Raw genomic sequence first — 21,315 nt, 5'->3', positions numbered from 1 at the left:
CATTAGGTTTTTTAATTAAATTCTAACACTTGGTTACATTGATCAGTAAGATAAAAATAATGTCATCTTCTTTAAAAAATAATTAAATTCAAAACAATCAATATGTTTGAATTATTTAATTGAAAAACTTAATGTATTGCATCTAAAGATTGTAATCTTTGTGTATAAGTTTTATTAAGGGCATTTGTTAATATGGTGATTCTATGGTACCTTTTTTTTTTTTTTTTTTGGGTGTGGGTATGGTACCCTCTTAAATCTAAGCAATAGATTTTTCTAGTTTTAATCTCGACTGTTTATTTTGTTTTAATGAATACCGGTTATCAGTCAAGAGAGTTCTTGTTTTAATCTTGACTGTTTATTTTGTTCTAATGTACTGCACCTTAAGATGCAGTATAGCTGAGCTCCCACCTATGTGGGAGCAGATCCTTACGCATACTTCATTATTCCTTTACGTCCTTTTGATTATGAATATTGTTGGAAGCATAATGTTGCTAGCTATAATGAATTGGTCCTTAATAGCGTTTGTGGTTTTGCTGCATCTTCCCTCTTCATAGTCGCACTATCAACTTGTCAAAAAATATCAATTATTGTGAAATTTGTTTATACCTTTGCTTTGGCAAAGCTCAAAGGTTGGAGGGAAAGAGGGAGAATTAAATTTATATAAAGATATTTTGAGATTTCTTATGATAAATTTTAGTCATAGAGATTGGTTTATTAATGGTAAGCTTGCTCATTAATAGTTGAGACTATTTCACTGAAAATACAAGCCTCAAGCTCAACTTTAAGCATGTACTTCGAGATCAGATGAGAATAGTGTGATCCTTAGTTATTTATATGCTTACTAGATTCTTTAGGAGATTCCATGTCAAGACTTTACATATATTACCCCCCGGGGGGGGGGGGGGGGGGGGGGAAGGGATACCATAGAGCTTCATTATTGTGGTTAAAAGTTATTTAATTGCGTATCTGTGTCTATTTATGTATTAAGATGGCAAACATGTGGGAGACGTTTGCAAAAGAAAACGCATATGTGAAAGATGGCAACTGAAGTATTTGGCTGTAAATTTTTTGTTTTCGAGACATTCATTTCTACTTTTTTCTGGCAATTGGCTGGAATTTTCAAATAGCTTCTAAAGTTGAGTTATTCATATCTTTATATCCTTTTTTGGGCTAATATAGTTGTCCATATCCTCTATTGTCATTTCATAGTGACCAAGATTCCTTTCTCTTGGACTAGCAAATTTGAAATTCTCCTAATATTTCATAAGTGGATGTATTAATTTTTCAATAGAAATAAGTATTTGCAATTTGTTCTTGTTGCTTTTCTCCAATTATTAAGTCATTTTAAATTCTCTGTACAACTGTTGAATCAAATTTTCTTATGTTAGTCCATGGGCTCGATTTTATTTTATCATTTTTTATTATTTCCCAATTCATTATTCATGTATGGGAGATATATGTTTTAGGGCACTTACCAAGGATGGGAAAGGATCACTCAATCTTCCCCAACTCTATCACCCTATCTCTCTCTCTCCTACATTCTCTTAAAGGTTATGGTAATTGTTAAATATTTGAAAAGGCCATGTGCATCATCGAAATGACTTCGTTGAGACTAGTTTAGTAATTTTTTTTATACAAAATACTTTTATAGTTGATATAAAATTACAAAAGAGCGAGTTTCATCTAGAAGAATTAAGTAGTAAATTTCATGAGTAAATAGTGAAACCCTTAAGTATAAAACATATTCTGACTCATTTGCCCTTTAGTTTCAGTATAGAAAAAATAAATAATCTAAAGAATTTCTCTAACTTTGAGATGAAAATGATGATATTTTGGAACTTAATGGATTTTATTAAAATTACTGTCATGGGTTTTATTAAAATTAATGAATAACAACAATTTGAGTCACTCATTCCAAATAATTACTTGGAGAGTTAGAAAGAGTAATAGACATACCAAGATTCTTTATACAATTCAATATATTTTATATGAAAATATGAATTTTAAATTTTAAATATTTTAAAATATCTCAAATGCAAAGAATGCGAGAGAGATACCAATACTCACAGAGAGAGAGAGAGAGAGAGAGAGAGAGAGTTCAAATAACTACTATTTTCAGTCACATTAGCTTTTAGTGACATTGGAAGATATTGCCCAATGTTCCATTGGTATCATCTAATGTGATAAAAAAAAATAATGACATCGGTACTAATGAAAGTGACATTAGTAAATTCAATGTGACCAAGTTAATTACTACAAATACCATACAATTAATAAAAATACTACTATAGTGAGACTTACAGTTATGTAAGAAGAGGGAATACACATTTATGGTACTCTGGAAGTACTCAATAATTACCCTACAAAGGACAAAATTAAAAAAAATTTCTTGTAACTTTCATGTGTGAATGTAATTTACAAAAAACAAAAAAAAAAAAAAAAAAAAAAAGTATGAAATTTTTGTACTTGTAAAAGATTTGCATTGCAACACCGGTAGAAAATATTAAAAAAAAAAAAAAAACGTAACAAAAGCCTAGAAAGAGAATTTCAGTTTACTTTCATGAACACATACATCACTTCCTTCATAATATGAACAGAAATTACATAAACATATGCATCACACATTTCTTATTAACTTCTCTAGTTCACGGCCCCCTCTTCAACATTTTTCATCTGTTTGGCACTGCTAGCTTCCTTGGCTGTGTCATAGGACGCATGCAATCCAAAAAGGAAATAGTAAACCAAGATTATTAGAGTCCATAACCCGAACCTTTCAAACGATGCTCTATCTATAGACCCAAGAAGGAAAATGTTGATGGCAATTGATAGTGATGGCAGCCATGGTACCAATGGTACACCCCAAACTTTTGGTTCCCTAGCCTGTGGAACAAAAAGCCAAAACCCAATAGTTGACAAGAGCCAAATTGGTCCGGTTATTGCGTACGCAATCCAACCATCAGTAGATATGGCCCAATAAAGAGCAGTGGCAATTGAAGATCCAAGAATAAGGGCAAGAAACACAATGAATTTGATACGGTTTGCTGTTGTTGTCACCCCACTAACATAGTATCGACGCACAAGAAGGCCAATAGCCACAAGCATGAAGATAAACAGTGTGGAGATTGAGAGCAAGTTTGTGAGAATGTCTAGCGATGAGAAGAAGGCAAATACCGCAGTGGCTGCAAGCATTACCACTGTGGCATTGACAGGAGTCCCAGTTTTCTCATTCACAATGGCGAGCCACGGGGGCAACATGTGTGTACGTGCAATATGTGTGAGATATCGAGCTTGACCCACTGCTGACACAAGCAAAACTGTTGTCATGCCCTTCAATGCACCAGCAGCAACTATGTACTTAGCCCATCCCCAACCTACGGCTTCAAATGCCACAGGAAATGGTGCATCTTTATCAATATCTGTGTATGGTTGCATTAGGCATAGTGTCACGGCTAGTAAACAATATGCCAATGTAGTAATCACCATTGAGCCAACAAGACCAATTGGAATGTCCCGACCGGGATTCTTTGTTTCCTCAGCCATGGTTGAGACAGCATCAAATCCAACATAGGCAAAGAAAAGCACTGCTGATGCTTGAAAGATGCCACGGACGCCAAATGGTGCAAAATCACTGTAATTTTTGGTGTCAGCTTTTATGAAGCCTCCAATGATGATGAAGATAATGACAGCAATATGGAAGATGGAGGCAATGTAATTGAATCGCGAGGAGCCCTTTGTGCTCATAACAGCCAAAACGCAAATGATAGCCAAGACAACAATGGCAATGGGGTCGAGGTATCTGTAGTTTGGTGAAAAACTATGGGCTACAATGCGGAAATCATTTGGCTGGTGGTTCAAGAGTGTGGCAAAGTTGGATGTCCAAGAACGGGCAACGGCTGCTCCACCAATCACATACTCGAGTAGGATGTTTCCGGCAGCAATGAAGGCCATGAAATCACCCAGCTCTACCCTTAAATAGGCAAATGATCCACCTGAAAGGAAAGCATCTTGTTAGCTCAATTAGCCATAGTATTTCAGGGTAATGAAGATATTATTCGACTGTGCATGTCAAGGTAAAAGATGTTGTCATGAATTCCCATTAACAAGAAATTCACCAGAAAAAAAAAAAAAAATGTTTCCAGTATCAGGAAAGTAAGTAATATATATATATATATATATATATATATATATATATATATTTTTACACATTCAAATAAGATGAGATGTTAATCTCAACTAATTCCTCTCGTATTTTCAATCAATTCAAATCTATCATTTCTCATTATTATAACTATCAAATTATTAAAAAAGAAAAACAGAAGATATAATAGTTTTTTAAAATATATACAATGTTTGAATTATGTGTTTATACAGCTAGCATTTTCTGTCCTGCCTCTTTAAATATGTATGTATGCACATATGTGTGCCCTAAGGGCACACGTTAACCTATTTATTTTTAGAAAAATTTTCTTGAAAATTAAAAAAGCTGTTAAAACTTTTTCAATTCTGGAGAAATTTTTTTCAAAAATGATAAATTATTGTGTGCCTTAGGCACACATTAGTAAAATCCTATTAATATATATATATATATATATAATTTTTTTCAATTATACAAACATTACATATAATTATAAGTTAATTGTCTGAAGTGCCAAGCTTCTATTGAAAAGGTGACGAAGAAAAAGTCAAACATATCATTAGAGTCCAGATTACGTTCATATTAGATGGGCCAGCGGGGAATTTTAGACTCTAGTCGAGTCTGAAATTACTTACGATCGATATATATGGTCCCGCCTGTCATTGTTGACCCCTGTTAATTTTACTCCCCCATTGATCAGATGCAAAGCAGATATTGTTCGCATGCATTTCCAAATTTTGTTTCTTTATTAGGATGAGAGTATGACACGCATTGACATAATTTTTTACACAATTTGCCCTGTTGATGGATTATTAGTGGTGAATAAAATATCAAAATTTGTAACACTTTTTGTTGTATATCTTAACTTATTAGAGCAACCACATCAATTCTTTTAAAATCTTCTAAAATAAAATAAAATAAAATAAAATAAAATAAAATAAACTATCAATTTTACACATTTTGAGCAAAAAAATACACACATCAATGAGTATAAAAATATGCAAAATTGTGCAAATCTATCCACGAGTTACAGTAACCGTGTATATTTACATGGTTACTGTAGCTCGTTTATCCATTATTTTATTAATTTCCGTTCACTCATTTTTTCTCTCTTGTCCGTGCTCAACAAACCCAGTTAACTGCTCATCTTCTTCTTTTTCCTCAGATGCACACAAACACACTCACACACAAACACATTCACACAGACAAAAAACACAGAAAATCAACATAGAGATACACTTGCTCCAAACAAAAAAAAAACAGAGATACACAAACATAAATCGATGCTTGATCGGAACGATCGGTGCTTGACTGGATCGAAGCTCGTGGATCGTGAATTGGAGCTCGTGGATCGTGAATTGGAGCTCGTGGCTCGAAGCTCGTGAATCGAAGCTTGTGGACGTAGATCGGAGCTCGTGGCTCGAAGCTCGTGGACGTGGATCGGAGCTCATGGATCGTGAATCGGAGTTCGAAGCTCGTGGATCATGAATCGGTGCTCGTAGATCGTGGATCAGAGCTCGAATTGAAGCTCAGAGCTCGTGGATCGAAGCGGATCAAAGCTAGGGAGAGATGATTGAGAGGGAGAGTTTTTCAGGGAAGAGGGAGAGTTTTTCAGTTGATCGAGAGAGAGAGTTTTTCAGGGAAGAGATGGGTATAGAGAGAGAGCAACAAATAGAAATGGGTAGAGAGAGAGAGAGAGAGAGGCGTGTATATATCCGGGTAGTTAGAGAAATAATAAAAAATGTGAGAAAATTGATTATTTAATTAAAAGATGCGTAGAATAGATGAATTGATGTGAATATTTTATAAAATTAGATGTTTAAAATAAAAAAAGTAAGTTTTTAATGTAAAAATAAATGCGTAAAATGAATCAATCACTTAAAACATTTATGTCAGTGCAGTTATTTTAATATTTTAACAAATATATAATTAAAGACTTAAAAAAAACTCAAATCAATCTTATCAGGTTAGTACAAAATATTAAGCGAGCAATACCATCTCGCCACATGTGACGAGACACATTTTACGCAGAAGTCAAATATTATAACTCTCTCTCTCTCTCTCTCCTTTGGTCCAACTTTCAAGATACATAGAACACGTCTATGGGTAAACTTTAATTCTTCACAATTGAAGTAGAATCCCTAGGTGGCCACACCCACAGTTATGAGTTATGACTTCTCCAAGTTCTCTTTAATCTTTATTTATTAAAATAATAAATATATTATAGCACATAACATCATAATTTATGAAAACTGTTTTATTCTTTTTGAGGAAATGAAAACTATTATTTTTTGTAAGAAGAAAACTATTATTAAACTATAATATATAAATAAAATATAATGTAACGTTATGTTTTTGGCTAAGCCAAATAATTGATCATTATCACTTGATTAGATTTTTTTATCTATTGAGATTTTAAATGATTTTTATCCATTGTTTAATTTGAAAACATGATTTGAGTGAAAAAATTAATATTTTAATAAAATAGTGATAGAGTATTGAGGCTAATATATTTATTGTAAAAAATGCATTAGCTAAAATAATAAAAGTGAAATTTTTTGGATCAATTTAGTTAAAATTATATTGAGACTGATGGTAATTCTCTTATAATCAATCATCAGATTTTATCAGTCAAATGGCTGAATACTTTTTAATTTCTTTCTTTACTTCTTTTGTTTTGGTTGCCGACACAAGCTTTGCACCACTTTACCGAATAAACCTAAATTGCAGCTTATTCTGTTTTGGTATTTATCACAACAATCCTCTTTACATGAATTATTGACCTAAAAGCCAGCTTTATTTTCAAGACACATCCTTCTTTTCTTGTTAATTTTTCTTATATCAATATCAAGGTGTATCAGCAGATTAATTTTTCTCCAGCTTTTAAGAAAATGTACTTATTCACATGAGCCGATCGAAATCAAAATCTAGCAGGTTTAAAATAAAGAATAAGGCAGTGATTAAAGGCACCGTTGTAAAGAGCATGTTCATGGATTTCTTCCTGTTCTATTGAAAAGACCAATTGTGTGTGGACTTCATTTACAAATTACGTCAATGTTATAAAGACAAACTGCGATTTCAAACTCAGGTTTTGGACCTTTTGTCCAAAGCATATTCATAATTATACGCGATTAAATACAATATATTGAGTGGTGACCGAATTCAAAAATATATGGTCCATAACTCTCTTATCGAAAACAAATATGGTCCATAACTCCATATAATATTATATAAAAAGCCATCAATTTCTAGAGCTAGCTCTCACGTAACAACTTAAAATTAATATTTTATGAATTATACAAATTAGATCAACCTAACAAAAAAGTCGCCAGAAAATTCTAACTTATCAATCACAAAAAGGCCACTCTTAAATGTAATTACCATTAGGACAAAATCAAAAGGAAAACAAAAGTTGTAAAAACTCAAAAGTTAAATTTACTTCATCCGGCAGAAAAACAAAAACAGCGACGTCCAAAATACAGTCTAAAAAATTAGTTTGAATTACTATTTTAAAACCTACATTGGACCAACTGGTTCAACTAGAAACCGAGTACTAATTCAATTTGGTGAAATGCCCCAAAACCGAATAAAAACCAATTCTTTGGTCATATCAGTTTTTAATACCTTGGTTTGAATACTCAATTATTATTACAGTACTTTTCAATATTGTCAAATTGATTCTTAGAAAATGCGGTTTCAATAATAATAATAATAATAATAATCAATAGGGGATTCAAGTGTTGAATTAATAGAAATGAGCATAAAGTTTAAGCAGTAATCTTGTTCAATGATAAAAAGAAATGTTAATAAATACCCTAAGAACATTTGTTAAATTAAGAACCATTTTAAGGAAATTTTTATAGAAAATAAAATAAGCAATAAATGTTTTAATATTTTTCCTATCTCCCATAAATGCGATGTCAAAACTTTCTTAAAATGATTTGTTAATAATTTCTCTAAAAGCGTCTGTTAATATGACTCGTGTATATATATATATATATATAATGAGAGAGAGAGAGAGAGAGAGAGAGAGAGAGAGAGAGATATATAGAGAGAGAGAGAGAGAGAGTTTGTTTGACAAAGCGACATTAAAAACGTTAAAACAACTTGAGTGGGCACTTCGTTTTGGGTTTGTTTGTCGTATGCATATGTTTATATGCAAATGGATTCATGAGTCTATCTTTTGAGAAATTATAAGGTACATATGGTGGACAAGTGACGTGGTCCACCATTCCACTAAAAGACTCACACTTGTTTAAATTGCCGAGTTAAAAAAATTTTTTAAACAGAAACTAATTATTTACTCAACAATTTTAAATAAGTGAGAGTTTTTTAGTGGAATGATGAACAAGTGACATGGTCCACCAGAGAACGGTAAAATTTCTCCTATCCTTTAAGCTTTTTAATTAAATGAGTGAAAGAGGGTGGAGGCAATTTGGTCTTTTGGCTCTTATAATATAAAGTTAAAATAAGTCGCATTAATTATTAAGTATGCCATATAAATATAACTAAAAGTATCCCTGATTGATTTTATTAATAATAGATCGTGCTAATGGGTGTCCTTAGTGCAATGGTCAAACAATCTATTTTAAAAAAGTTTTGACATATTTTTTTATAGGAAATAAAAAAAACTATCAAAATATTAATTGTTTTTTTTTCTTTTTCTCATAAAACTTTCTTTAAATGTATTATTAACAATTGCCCGGCATTTATTAGCATTTTCCATTAATAAATATTGCTGAAAGAATTTCCTTCTAATCCAATTAATTAAAAAAAATCAATAAATAATGCATTTCCAAATACTTGATAGTGGATACCCCTAAAATAAATAAATAGTTAAAGGTCTATCCGTAGAGCATTGAACTGGGTACAACTAAAGCCTAAGAGCATCTCCAATAGCTGCTCTATCTCTATTTTTTTGGAGAAAAAATGCTACTACTGTTCACACTTCAACGGATTCTTTAAAAACAAAACTTTTCCAAATTTTTTTTGAAATTGCTACCGTGCTTCTCTAGATACAGAGAAGCACTGTAGCAACTCCAAATGATTTTTATGCTTAAAAAATTCATACGTCTTAATAAAAAAAATTCTTTCTCTCTCCTCTCACAGCTACAAACTCAACAGCTACAAACACAACAATCTTTCTCTCAAAAATCTCTAAACTCAAGCATAATCAGATTATCAGAATACAAACTCAAAAACACAATTTTAAAATTAATCAAATCATAACAATAAAAGCAAAAAAAAAAAAAAAGAAGACAAAAGACAGAAGTCATCTGACTCATCTGGACTGTGTTGGGGACAAAGATGATCGATGGCTCCAGGCTGGGCCAACTGCTTTGGGACGAAGATGACCCATCTGAACTGCGTTGGGATGAATGTTCTGGAATCATGTAAAAAAAAAAAAAGCGAGAGAGCTAGAGAAGAAGGAAAAAAAAAGAGAGAGAGAGAGAGAAGAGCCGTTGAAATGTTATTGATGAATGAGGGAGAAAAAGAAAATAAATGAGGGGGCTGGATAGAGATAGAATCGTAGGAAAACGTGTGTGGAGGAGAAAAACAAGGAAAAAAAAAAAAGGAAACAAAAAATACGTATGGATGAAATGAGGGAAATGAGAAATAATATAAAAAATAAAAAATCTTAATTGAGAAATGTTGTTACAATATTTTTACAATAAATTTTAAGTAACAGATTGTAATTAGTTAATATTGGTGAGTAAAAAAATAATTTCAGTGGTAAGTTTAAATTAAAACTAGTAATAACTTTTCAAATAAATTTTGCTGTAAAAGTATTGTGAAAAATGTTGTGAATATAACACTTTTCATTAAAAAATATAATTGATGGAATGAATATAGGAAGAATAAATTATGATAAAAAAAAAAGAATAAAGAATGAATGAAGAAATAATATTTAAATGAGATAGAGAATAAAATATAAAATCTGTTGAAAGTGTATTTAAAAAAATGAGTAGGTAAAAACTAAATATCACTGTTCATTCTTCAAATAATACAAAAATTTGAAGAAGGTGCTGGAGATGCTCTAAGCATATCAAAATAAATACTCCCTCCTTGACTTAAACAAATAAAATCGAAGTCCTATGACCAAATCTCTAATTTCCTACATATTAGTCAATTATACATATATTTAAAAGGCAATCACCTCTGTTAACTTCGTAATTAAATGACCATTAAAAATTGATAGATAATCATAATACTAGTAATATAAATGTATATAAAAAAAATTATCTTCACCATATTTCTACAATATATTCGCAATACTTAGATTGTTAGTGATGGTTAAAGATATAAAAAAAATAATAATAATAATATAAGTTATAGATTGAAAATTAGAACCAATAAGTCAGGTTTAATTAGCTCAATTGTTAAAGTATGATGAATGTCTTCACCCGAAGATAAAGAGGTATCTTGATTGAACACTTTTCATAAATAAATATATTGCTTCAAAAATATTATAGAAAAAGTCAAGAAAAGGACAAAAGAAAAGATAATAAGAATGGTATTGGTACCTGCGACTGGAATCTCAACGGCGAACTCGGTGTAGCAAAAGACAGAAAGCAAAGCAGAGACACCCGAAACGACGTAGGACAACCCAACAGCAGGTCCCGCATGTTCTCGAGCCTCAAGCCCAGTGAGGACGAAGATCCCAGCTCCAATCACAGCTCCTATGCCGAACCACATGAGGTCCCACCAATTCAGCGTCTTCTTCATCTCGTGCTGGCTCTGTGCCTTCACATCCACTAGCTCCGTCTGGTCCAACGACCGAGTCAGAACTCGGTCTTTCAGCCTAAGCGTTTCCTTCAACGCCCTCGCATAGTTTCCCCAGCTCCGAAACGATTCCTCGGGGAGAAAGTTTTCTTTTGTGCACGAGCACCCTCTTCTCCGAACACCTTCGTCCCCTCCGTATTCACCCATCTGAGTCAACTCACTACTATTCTCTCTGACTCTCTGTTTGCTTCCCAAGAATATAGATAGAAAAAGAGAGAGATTAAAGGAAAGGAATATTTTTTTGAGAATCAAAGGAAAGGAATATAATGAATCTTTTTGGAGCACACAACTAGAGTATCAATGATAGTATTTTTTTTTTATCACTGCTACTTTGCTGTGGTCACTTTATAAATATAAATACTTGTGGGATGTGGGGCAAGGATCGGGGTTTAAGTTTCCGAAACTTCACACACATATACACTTAAATTAAGTTAAACTATAAATTCTATCTTGTACCAAAAAAAAAGAAAAACTATCTTTTTAGATATCAGCTCTAAACAGCACGATTCTAGCTAGAATTATAAATACACTTATTAACGTTTATTCTTATTCACTATGATTATTATACTTTTTTTTTTTAGATGATATTATTATTATACTTTGATTCCAGTTAAATTTAAATATTTGATTATTAATATTGTATTAATGATATTGTTTATATGTACTACAACTCTAAACTTGACTGTTTTATCATCACATTAGACCGTACCAACATCACATAATGTACCATTGTTATATTTAATGATATCCTTATTTTTTTAGTCACATTTGGTGGTTCTAATATCAAATTAAGTAGTATACATGGCCATACTATTGCCATATTTAGTAGTTCTTTTATTTTATAATCATATTGGGCAATAGGCCAATACCCACGTCACATATGACCAAAATATAACAATGATTCTTTTTTTTTTTGTCACATTGGATTTACTAATGTCACTTTCATTAGTACCAATGTCATTATTTTTTTAATCACATTAGATGATACCAATGGAACGTTGGGCAATATCTTCCAATGTCACTGAAAGCTAATGTGACTATTTTAGATATATATATATATATCTCTCTCTATATATATATATATATATATATATGTATATATATAAAATAGTAGTTATTTGAACTCTCTAACTTGTGACTCTCTCTCTCTCTCTCTCTCTCTCTAAGCATTGGTATCTCTCTCGCCTTCTTTGCATTCGAGATTGCATTTGAGATATTTTAAAATATTTTGAAAATTTAAATTTCATATTTTTATATAAAATATATTGAATTGTATAAAGAATCTCAGTATGTCTATTACTCTTTCTAACTCTCCAAGTAATTTTTTTTGGAATGGGTGACTCAAATTGTCATTATTCATTCATTTTAATAAAACCCATGACAATAATTTTAATAAAATCCATTAAGTTCCAAAATATCATCCTTTTCATCTCAAAGTTAGAGAAATTCTTTAGATTATTTATTTTTTCTATACTGAAACTAAAGGGCAAATGAGTCAGAATATGTTTTATACTTAAGGGTTTCATTATTTACTCATGAAACTTACTACTTAATTCTTCTAGCTGAAACTCGCTCTTTTGTAATTTTATATCAACTATAAAAGTATATTGTATAAAAAAATTACTAAACTAGTCTCAACGAAGTCATTTTGATGATGCACGTGGCCTTTTCAAATATTTAACAATTACCATAACCTTTAAGAGAATGTAGGAGAGAGAGAGAGAGAGAGAGAGAGAGAGAGAGAGAGAGAGAGAGAGAGAGAGAGAGAGAGAGAGAGAGAGAGAGAGAGAGAGTTGGGGAAGATTGAGTGATCCTTTCCCATCCTTGGTAAGCGCCCTAAAACATATATCTCCCATACATGAATAATGAATTGGGAAATAATAAAAAATGATAAAATAAAATCGAGCCCATGGACTAACATAAGAAAATTTGATTCAACAGTTGTACAGAGAATTTAAAATGATTTAATAATTGGAGAAAAGCAACCAGAAGAAATTGCAAATACTTATTTCTATTGAATAATTAATACATCCACTAATGAAATATTAGGAGAATTTTGAATTTGCTAGTCCAAGAGAAAGGAATCTTGGTCATTATGAAATGACAATAGATGATATGGACAACTATATTAGCCCAAAAAAAGGATATAAAGTTATGAACAACTCAACTTTAGAAGCTATTTGAAAATTCCAGCCAATTACCAGAAAAAAGTAGAAAGGAATGTCTCAAAAACAAAAAATTTACAGCCAAATACTTCAGTTGCCATCTTTCACATATGCGTTGGTTTCTTTTGCAAACGTCTCCCACATGTTTGCCATCTTAATACATAAACAGACACAGATACACAATTAAATAACTTTTAACCACAATAACTGAAGCTCTATGGTATCCCTTCCCCACCCCCCGGTAATATATGTAAAGTCTTGACATGGAATCTCCTAAAGAATCTAGTAAGAGAGAATCATATAAATAACTAAGGATCACACTATTCCCTTCTCATCTGATCTCGAAGTACATGCTTAAAGTTGAGCTTGAGGCTTGTATTTTCAGTGAAATAGTCTCAACTATTAATGAGCAAGCTTACCATTAATAAACCAATCTCTATGACTAAAATTTATCATAAGAAATCTCAAAATATCTTTATATAAACAAATTTGACAATAATTGATATTTTTTGACAAGTTGATAGTGCGACTATGAAGAGGGAAGATGCAGTAAAACCACAAATGCTATTAAGGACCAATTCATTATGGCTAGCAACATTATGCTTCCAACAATATTCATAATTAAAAGGACGTAAAGGAATAATAAAGTATGTGTAAGGATCTGCTCCCATATGGGTGGGAGCTCAGCTATACTGCATCTTAAGGTGCAGTACATTAGAACAAAATAAACAGTCAAGATTAAAACAAGAACTCTCTTGACTGATAACCGGTATTCATTAAAACAAAATAAACAGTCGAGATTAAAACAAGAAAAATATATTGCTTAGATTTAAGTGGGTACCATACCCACACCAAAAAAAAAAAAAAAGAGGTGGGGGTACCATAGAATGACCCTATTAACAAATGCCCTTAATAAAACTTATACACAAATATTACAATCTTTAGATGCAATACATTAGGTTTTTCAATTAAATAATTTATTGATTGTTTTGAATTGAATTATTTTTTAAAGAAGATAACATTATTTTTATCTTACTAATCAATGTAACCAAGTGTTAAAATTTAATTAAAAAACCTAATGTAGTCCACCTAAAGTATTATATCTAAGTTTTATCTAACCCCTAATTACAATGAGGATAAGCAATTTAAACCTAGACATCCCTATTGGAAAAATTAAAAACATGTCATTTAACAAGGCATCTACATCAATGCATGTATTTTTAGTTGGCATACTAATGAGTAATGTGTTGAGTTTATAAATCTCCACACTTAATGAGTTTGAGAAAAAATTCAAGCCCATTCAGTAAAAAAATTTAAAAAAAAATCCTTTAAAAGAAAAAATCTTGGGTGAGATGGGTGTATGCGCCCATTGTCTCACTGACATGTGGGTCCTATTAAAATTTATTTGTGCAAGCTACTTTGAAAAGAAGATAATTTTTCGTAAAATTAGTAGGATTCACATGTCAATGAGACAATGGACACATGCGTCTGTCTCACAAGATACCTTCTCCCTTTAAAATCTATTTGTGCAAGCTACTCTGAAAAGAAGATAATTTTTCTTAAAATTAATTTGAAGGAAAATGTCTTCAAATTACTAAATAACCAGTGGAGGAGAAGTGGGTTAAAGAAAGAAAAAGATTCTGATATGAACTATTTGTTTACAACATTATTTTTATTACTTAGCATGGTATAATTGTAGTAATTAACTTGGTCTAGATAGTCGTAATTATACATCAAAGTAAATTAGGTAGTAACTATAGCAGTATTTTTATTAATTGTATGGTATTTTTAGTAATTAACTTGGTCTAGATAGCGGTAATTATACATCAAAGAAAAAGACAGAGAAGTACAATTATTATATAGCACTGTTTTTCATAATTTATAGTATTTGGAATGGCAACTGCCTAAAGAATCAAAGATTCGCAATTGTATAGAATCTTTCAAATGAAGATTCTAGTTGGACGGCTAGGATTGGGTCCATGAGAGGACCCTACGGCAGGTCCGGTCCCACGGGGATTGGTACCACCTGAGATCATATGTGTCGTGTGAAAGAAAGAATATTCGTAAAAGATGTTTGCTTTTAGTTTGGCTGCTTCCTCCTTGCCATTACGCATTTGGATTATATATGATGGTATATATTTTTTGATGAACTTTACTATATGAAAGTATATATTTCGATATAGTTAAGAATAAATAATTATTGATGAGATCAATTTAATTTTTTCTCTTGTCAATACTATTGATAGTGACGTTATTTTATGCTGACGCTATTATCATTGACACCTCTTTTGACGTTCAAGGCCACACCCCTTACGTGGCGACGTTAGGCTAAAGAAATCAAGATAGCGAAGACTGACGGCCAAGGTGAGAAGGTCCTTAGCTGACGATATCTTTGGAGATGTACCTAAGATGACGGCAGTATAGGAGGTGCACATTGGTTGACGACCTAGGCTGACGGCAGTATAGGAGGTGCACATTGGTTAACGACCTAGGCTGACGGCAGTATAGGAGGTGCACATTGGTTGACGACCTAGGCAGGCAAAGGCTGAAGGAGTAATCCAACCTCCATTCTCGATCTGTCTTGACTTCTACATACGTGAATATAAGGAAAGTTCTCTCGCTACACGTTTGGTCTTAGTCAAAAAGATCCCTATAAGGAAAGGAGCTCTATACGATATGCAAAGATCCGCAAATTGCTCTTCTAAAAGGAAAGTACTTCCTCGCCAAGGCATTTATTTTGGCTCTACTCCACTATATAAACCCCAGAAACCCTCATGAAAAAGGTACGCACAATTGCCTCAACTCTGGCACTCTAGGGTTGTTTTAAAGACTCTAACTTGATCGTCGGAGGGTTTTTGGCCGGCACCATACCGGTGCTCTCTATTGATCACCTACTTTCTCTTCGCAGGTGTTGCTTCAATCGGAGGAGTACTCGCAGCTTACTGGTGACTTCTTCGGCATCATCAGTTGGCGCCGTCTGTGGGAAACTAGACATTTAGCTTTGCTCTATTCCTGAGACAAAAAGTTGTATGGTACTCACTCGATCGATGGCAACAATCAACAACCAAGGCGACGAACCGCATGCTACAGCGCTAGAAAGGCAAGTTCAGATGTTGGCTGCTGCCGTCGAGCGCCTTACTAAACAGAATCACGACTTAGAAGAGCAACTACAGCAGATGACCACACACCAAAGTGCACCAGGGGAGGACCAGGAAGTAGCAAGCCTGGAAGGGAGGAATGCCGCCAGGCCTGAAGGTAGCACCGCACCAACAAGGCTGGAGCGGCCGGAGACAAACCCGCCATCCGCCTCGGACTCCCTACCACCTCATATCACAGCCGAGATGCAAGAGATGAGGGAACGTATGGATGTGATGATGAACGCCCTCAGAGGACGGGTATCCAGCAATCTGGACGACCTAGTTCATAGAACGGATTCGCCTTTCACAGCGTTGGTGAATTCATGCCCCGTTCCTCCAAAGTTTCACATGCCCCATGTGGAAAATTACGATGGATCCAAAGACCCGTTGGACCACCTGGAGTCTTTTAGAACCCTGATGCATCTTCAGGGTGTACCGGATGAAATCATGTGCAGGGTTTTTCTTACCACCTTGAAGGGGCCTGCGAGGGATTGGTACACCAAGCTGACGCCTAATTCTATCGGCACCTTTAAGGAATTGGGCGCACAGTTCGTGTCACACTTTATTGGAAGTCATCGACACAAGAGGTCTATTGCGTGTATACTGGGCATTAAGTAGCGAGAAGACGAGACGTTAAGGTCCTATATAGCCCGCTTTAACAAGGAATCCCTCTCGATAGACGACGCGGACGACAAGATACTTGTGGCAACATTCACGAACGGGCTACGAGAGGGTAAGTTCATCCTTCTCTATGCAAAAATGACCCAGAAGACTATGTCCGACGTATATTACAGGGCGACGAAGTACATGATCGCGGAGGATGCCTTGCTTGCTAGAGACGACTATAAACCAAGAAAAAGGGAGAGACAGGAAAATACGAAACCCGATAATGGACGAAAAAGGGGAGAACCGAGAGGGACGAGATGATCGACGACCCAAGCCGCCTACGGAAGGTACACGAACTTCACTCCCTGAATGCACCCATCGACCGAGTGCGCTTGATGCGAATTAAAGATGAGGAAACTTTGGCCTTTCCTGGAAAACTGAAGGGAGATCCCAACAGGAGACCAAGGGATAAATACTGCCGATTTCATCAAGACCACGGCCATGACACCGCCGATTGCTACGACCTGAAATAGCAAATAGAAGCTCTCATTAGGCGAGGGAGGTTACAGAGGTTCGTCAACAAAGAGAGGGCGGACCCGCCACAAAATCAAGCCCCTCGGCGAGATAATGATCGCCCCAGGCAACCCGTAGCAGACATAAGGATGATTGTAGGAGGCACCGCGAAGGCCGGATCTTCCAAGAAAGCCCGAAAGACATACATCAAAACGGTCCAGAACGTCCAGTCGGCAAGTCCTGCGCTTGGAAGGTCACGGATTGGAAATCCCCCCATTGAATTCTCAGAAGTAGACGCCCAGCGCCTTCACCAGCCCCACGACGACGCTTTGGTCGTCACCATACAGGCAGGAAACTACAACATACACCGGGTTCTCGTAGACAACGGTAGTTCGGCAGACATCCTTTACTATCCTGCTTTCCAACAGATGCGAATTGAAAGGGAGCGACTAATTCCGGTTAATGCCCCACTCATTGGCTTTGGAGGGGCGAGGGTACACCCACTTGGCACTGTCACTTTAGAGGTAACCATTGGAGACTACCCACAGCAGGTCACTCGAAACATAACATTCCTGGTAGTCGATTGCTCGTCGGCTTACAATGCCATCATAGGACGTCCAACCCTCAACTCATGGAAAGCTGTAACCTCGACATACCATTTGATGATAAAATTCCCTACTGATCACGGAATTGGAGAATTGAGAGGAAATCAGGTATCCGCACGAGAATGTTACGTGGCCATGATGGAGATGGACAATCACATTTAAGCCATGAACATAGAAGAACGTCGGGTGGCGACAGAGCCCGTCGAGAGGCTCGAAGACGTACATCTCGACGAAGCCCACCCGGAGCGAACGACAAAATTCGGAACCTTGGCCGACCCGGCGGTACGTCAGAAACTCGCAACTTTCTTGAAAGAAAACAAAGATGTATTCGCATGGAGCCACGAAGACATGCTGGGAATCGACCCGTCGGCCATGGTACACAGGTTGAACGTGTCGCCATCTTTTCCGCCCGTCCCACAGAAGAAAAGAACCTTTGCCCAAGAAAGAGACCAAGCAATAGCAGAAGAAGTCCGCAAACTGCAAGAAGCGGGATTTATCAGGGGAAGTGTATTACCCCGACTAGTTGGCGAACGTCGTAATGGTCAAAAAGAACAACGGGAAATGGAGGATGTGCGTCGACTTCACGGACTTAAACAAAGCATGCCCCAAAGATAGCTACCCCCTCCCGCGGGTCGACCACCTGGTGGATTCTACGGCCAAACATCAGTTGCTAAGCTTCATGGATGCATTCTCCGGGTATAACCAGATCCGAATGGATGAGGCTGATCAAGAGAAGACTTCGTTCGTAACAAGCCAAGGCCTTTTTTGCTACAGGGTCATGCCCTTCGGCCTGAAAAACGCTGGCGCAACCTATCAGAGGCTCATGAACAAGATGTTTGCACGGCAGATTGGAAGGAACGTCCAGGTGTACGTCGACGACATGCTGGTCAAAAGCTAAGAGGAAGAAGCTCATCTGGAGGATCTTAAGGAAACATTTGACACTCTTCGCTCCTACAACATGAAGCTCAACCCAAGCAAGTGTGCCTTTGGGGTGACGGCAGGAAAGTTCTTGGGGTACATGGTATCCCAAAGAGGGATCGAGGCCAACCCGGACAAGATTCAGGCCATTATGGGGATAGCCCCTCCTAAAAATATTAAGGAAGTACAAAGCCTCAATGGTAGGGTTGCCGCGCTAGCGGATTGTGTCGAAGGCTCGAGATAGATGTCTACCTTTTTCCGAACATTGAAAAAATCCTTTGAATGGATTGCCGAGTGTCAACAAGCGTTCGAAGATTTAAAGGCCTACCTCTCTTCCCGCCATTGCTAAGCCACTCGCAACAGGGAGAAAGCTGTTCCTCTATCTGGCCGTTTCCCCAGCGTGCCGCGGCCTTAATTAGAGAAGACGATAAGGTCCAACGACCCCGTGTACTACGCGAGCAAGGCATTGCACGGTGCGAAGAGATATCCCCCCATGGAGAAACTTGCCTTCGCTTTGGTTACGGCGGTAAGCTCAAGCCATATTTTCCAAGCCCATACAATAGTCGTCCTAGCGACAAACCTTTGCGGCGCGTGGGCAACCGCTTCAGGCTGCGGATGAATGGCGTTATGGTCGTAGAACTAAGTGAATTTGATATACAATATCGCCCCGCGTCGCCATCAAGGGACAAGCGGTAGCCGACTTCATCGCCGAGTTCACCGGCGCGGAAGGCGAAGAGGAGAAGAATCCCACGATGGGGCATTTTCACGACGGGTCATCCAACAAGAAGGCCGGCGGGGGTAGGGGTCGTGCTTAACTCTCTCGGAAGGCGACGAGCTCAAATGCATGATTCGCCTCGACTTTCCTACAACTAACAATGAAGTTGAGTATGAAGCCACGATAGCGAGGTTTAGACCTTGCTGAGTTGTAGGGGCCACGAACGTGGTTGTTCATTGCGACTCCCAAGTCGTCACAAGCCGTAAACGGCGAGTACGAGTGCAAGGGTGAAAGAATGAAGAGGTGCGGGAGCAAGCAAAAGAGGATGGACGGGCTGCAAGCCAAAATAGTCCAAATTCCAAGAGGAGAAAACGAACATGCCGGCCGACTTTCCAAAGCCGCATCTGCGAAACCATGACCCCCATCGACAAGGTACTTTCTTTCATTCGGTCCTCACCGTTAATTGACGTTGTCCGCATACGGGAAATTGGTTCCGAAAACAATTGGACCACGCCCTTGATCTCCTACCTAAAAGATGGCACATTGCACGATGAAAAGGAGGCGGCCGAAGCTGAAGTCAAGGTCCTGCACGGTTTGTCTTGATAAAGGACGTTCTCTACAAAAGGGGTTTTTCTCGACCATACCTAAGGTGCGTGGACCCCGAAGAAGCAAGCTATATTATGAGAGAAGTACACGAGGGGATATGCGGCAACCATTCCGGGTCACGGTCATTGGTACAAAAGTTGATTCGGGCCGGATACTATTGGCCAACAATGCAAAATGACGCCTAGGTTTATGTGAGAGCTTGCGACAAGTGTCAAAGGTTCAGCAACATCATTCGGCAACCGGCGGAAGAATTGACCCCCATAACTGCCCCATGGCCATTCGCCCAATAGGGGTTGGACATCATGGGACCATTCCCGATGGCAGCAAAGCCAGTGAAGTTCCTCGTCGTCGGCATCGATTACTTCACCAAATGGGTTGAAGCTGAAGCCCTAGCCACAATTACTGAAAAGAACATAAGGGGTTTTGTATGGAGAAACATTGTTTGCAGGTATGGAATTCCAAGAGTCTTAATCTCGGACAATGGTAAACAATTTGACAACGACTCCTTCCAGTATCTGCGAGAGTTAGGAATTAAGAACCATTATTCCTCCCCGAGCCCATCCTCGAGGCAAACGGACAAGTAGAAGTCACCAACCGATCCTTGCTTCGAATCATCAAGACTCGGCTCGAGGGGCAAAGGGCGTATGGCCTGAAATGCTACCCGCGTGTTATGGGCATACGAACGACGTGCGAACCCCTACGGGAGAAACCCCTTTCCAACTAACATACGGAAGTGAAGCGGTCATTCAGTAGGAGATAGGACTCACGGAAGTTATAGGGTGGCCAATCACGACGAGGGAAGAAATGATCAAGAGCTTCGTTTACAACTGGATCTAATTGACGAAGTAAGGGCGGTGGGCGAGCGGAGACTCGCGCGATACCGGGATCTCGTAAGCAAGCACTACAACTCCCGAGTCAAGCACCGAGACTTCAAAGTCGGAGATCTTGTTTTAAGGAAAGTAATGGGTGCGGCCGAAGATCCCACACAAGGAAAGCTCGGACCCGAGCTCGGAAGGACCCTACAAGATCGTATCATGGCGAAGAAAGGGCACCTATCACCTAGAGACTCCTTGACGGGCGAAGCTGCGACACCCGTGGAATGCCGAGCACCTCGAAAGTACTACCGATAGAA

General features: G+C 36.8%; 1 protein-coding gene across 1 annotated transcript; it reads right to left on the bottom strand.

The window, feature by feature from the left end:
- Window positions 1-2,551: 2,551 nt before the first annotated feature.
- LOC142634132 (cationic amino acid transporter 1-like) lies at window positions 2,552-11,143 on the bottom strand. The gene is made up of 2 exons (XM_075808410.1): window positions 10,660-11,143; window positions 2,552-3,989 (listed from the first exon to the last, which is right to left on the bottom strand). Exons 1-2 carry the CDS (start codon window positions 11,063-11,065, stop codon window positions 2,641-2,643), a joined length of 1,755 nt encoding a protein of 584 aa, XP_075664525.1. The 5' UTR covers window positions 11,066-11,143; the 3' UTR covers window positions 2,552-2,640.
- Between the last annotated feature and the right edge of the window lie 10,172 nt (window positions 11,144-21,315).

This window comes from Castanea sativa, chromosome 5, assembly GCF_040712315.1.
Source record: "Castanea sativa cultivar Marrone di Chiusa Pesio chromosome 5, ASM4071231v1".
NCBI classification, from domain to species: domain Eukaryota; kingdom Viridiplantae; phylum Streptophyta; class Magnoliopsida; order Fagales; family Fagaceae; genus Castanea; species Castanea sativa.
The sequence above is the reverse complement of the archived record's forward strand: the minus strand, read 5'-3'. Positions and strand labels throughout refer to the sequence as shown.

What these genes read in the sequence shown, in the direction of transcription:
- LOC142634132 (XM_075808410.1), bottom strand. Translation starts at nt 11,065, where the DNA reads ATGGGTGAATACGGAGGGGACGAAGGTGTTCGGAGAAGAGGGTGCTCG. An exon ending in CGTTGAGATTCCAGTCGCAG is followed by an intron (nt 3,990 to 10,659) that starts GTACCAATACCA and finishes CTTTCCTTTCAG; the next exon opens with GTGGATCATTTGCCTATTTA.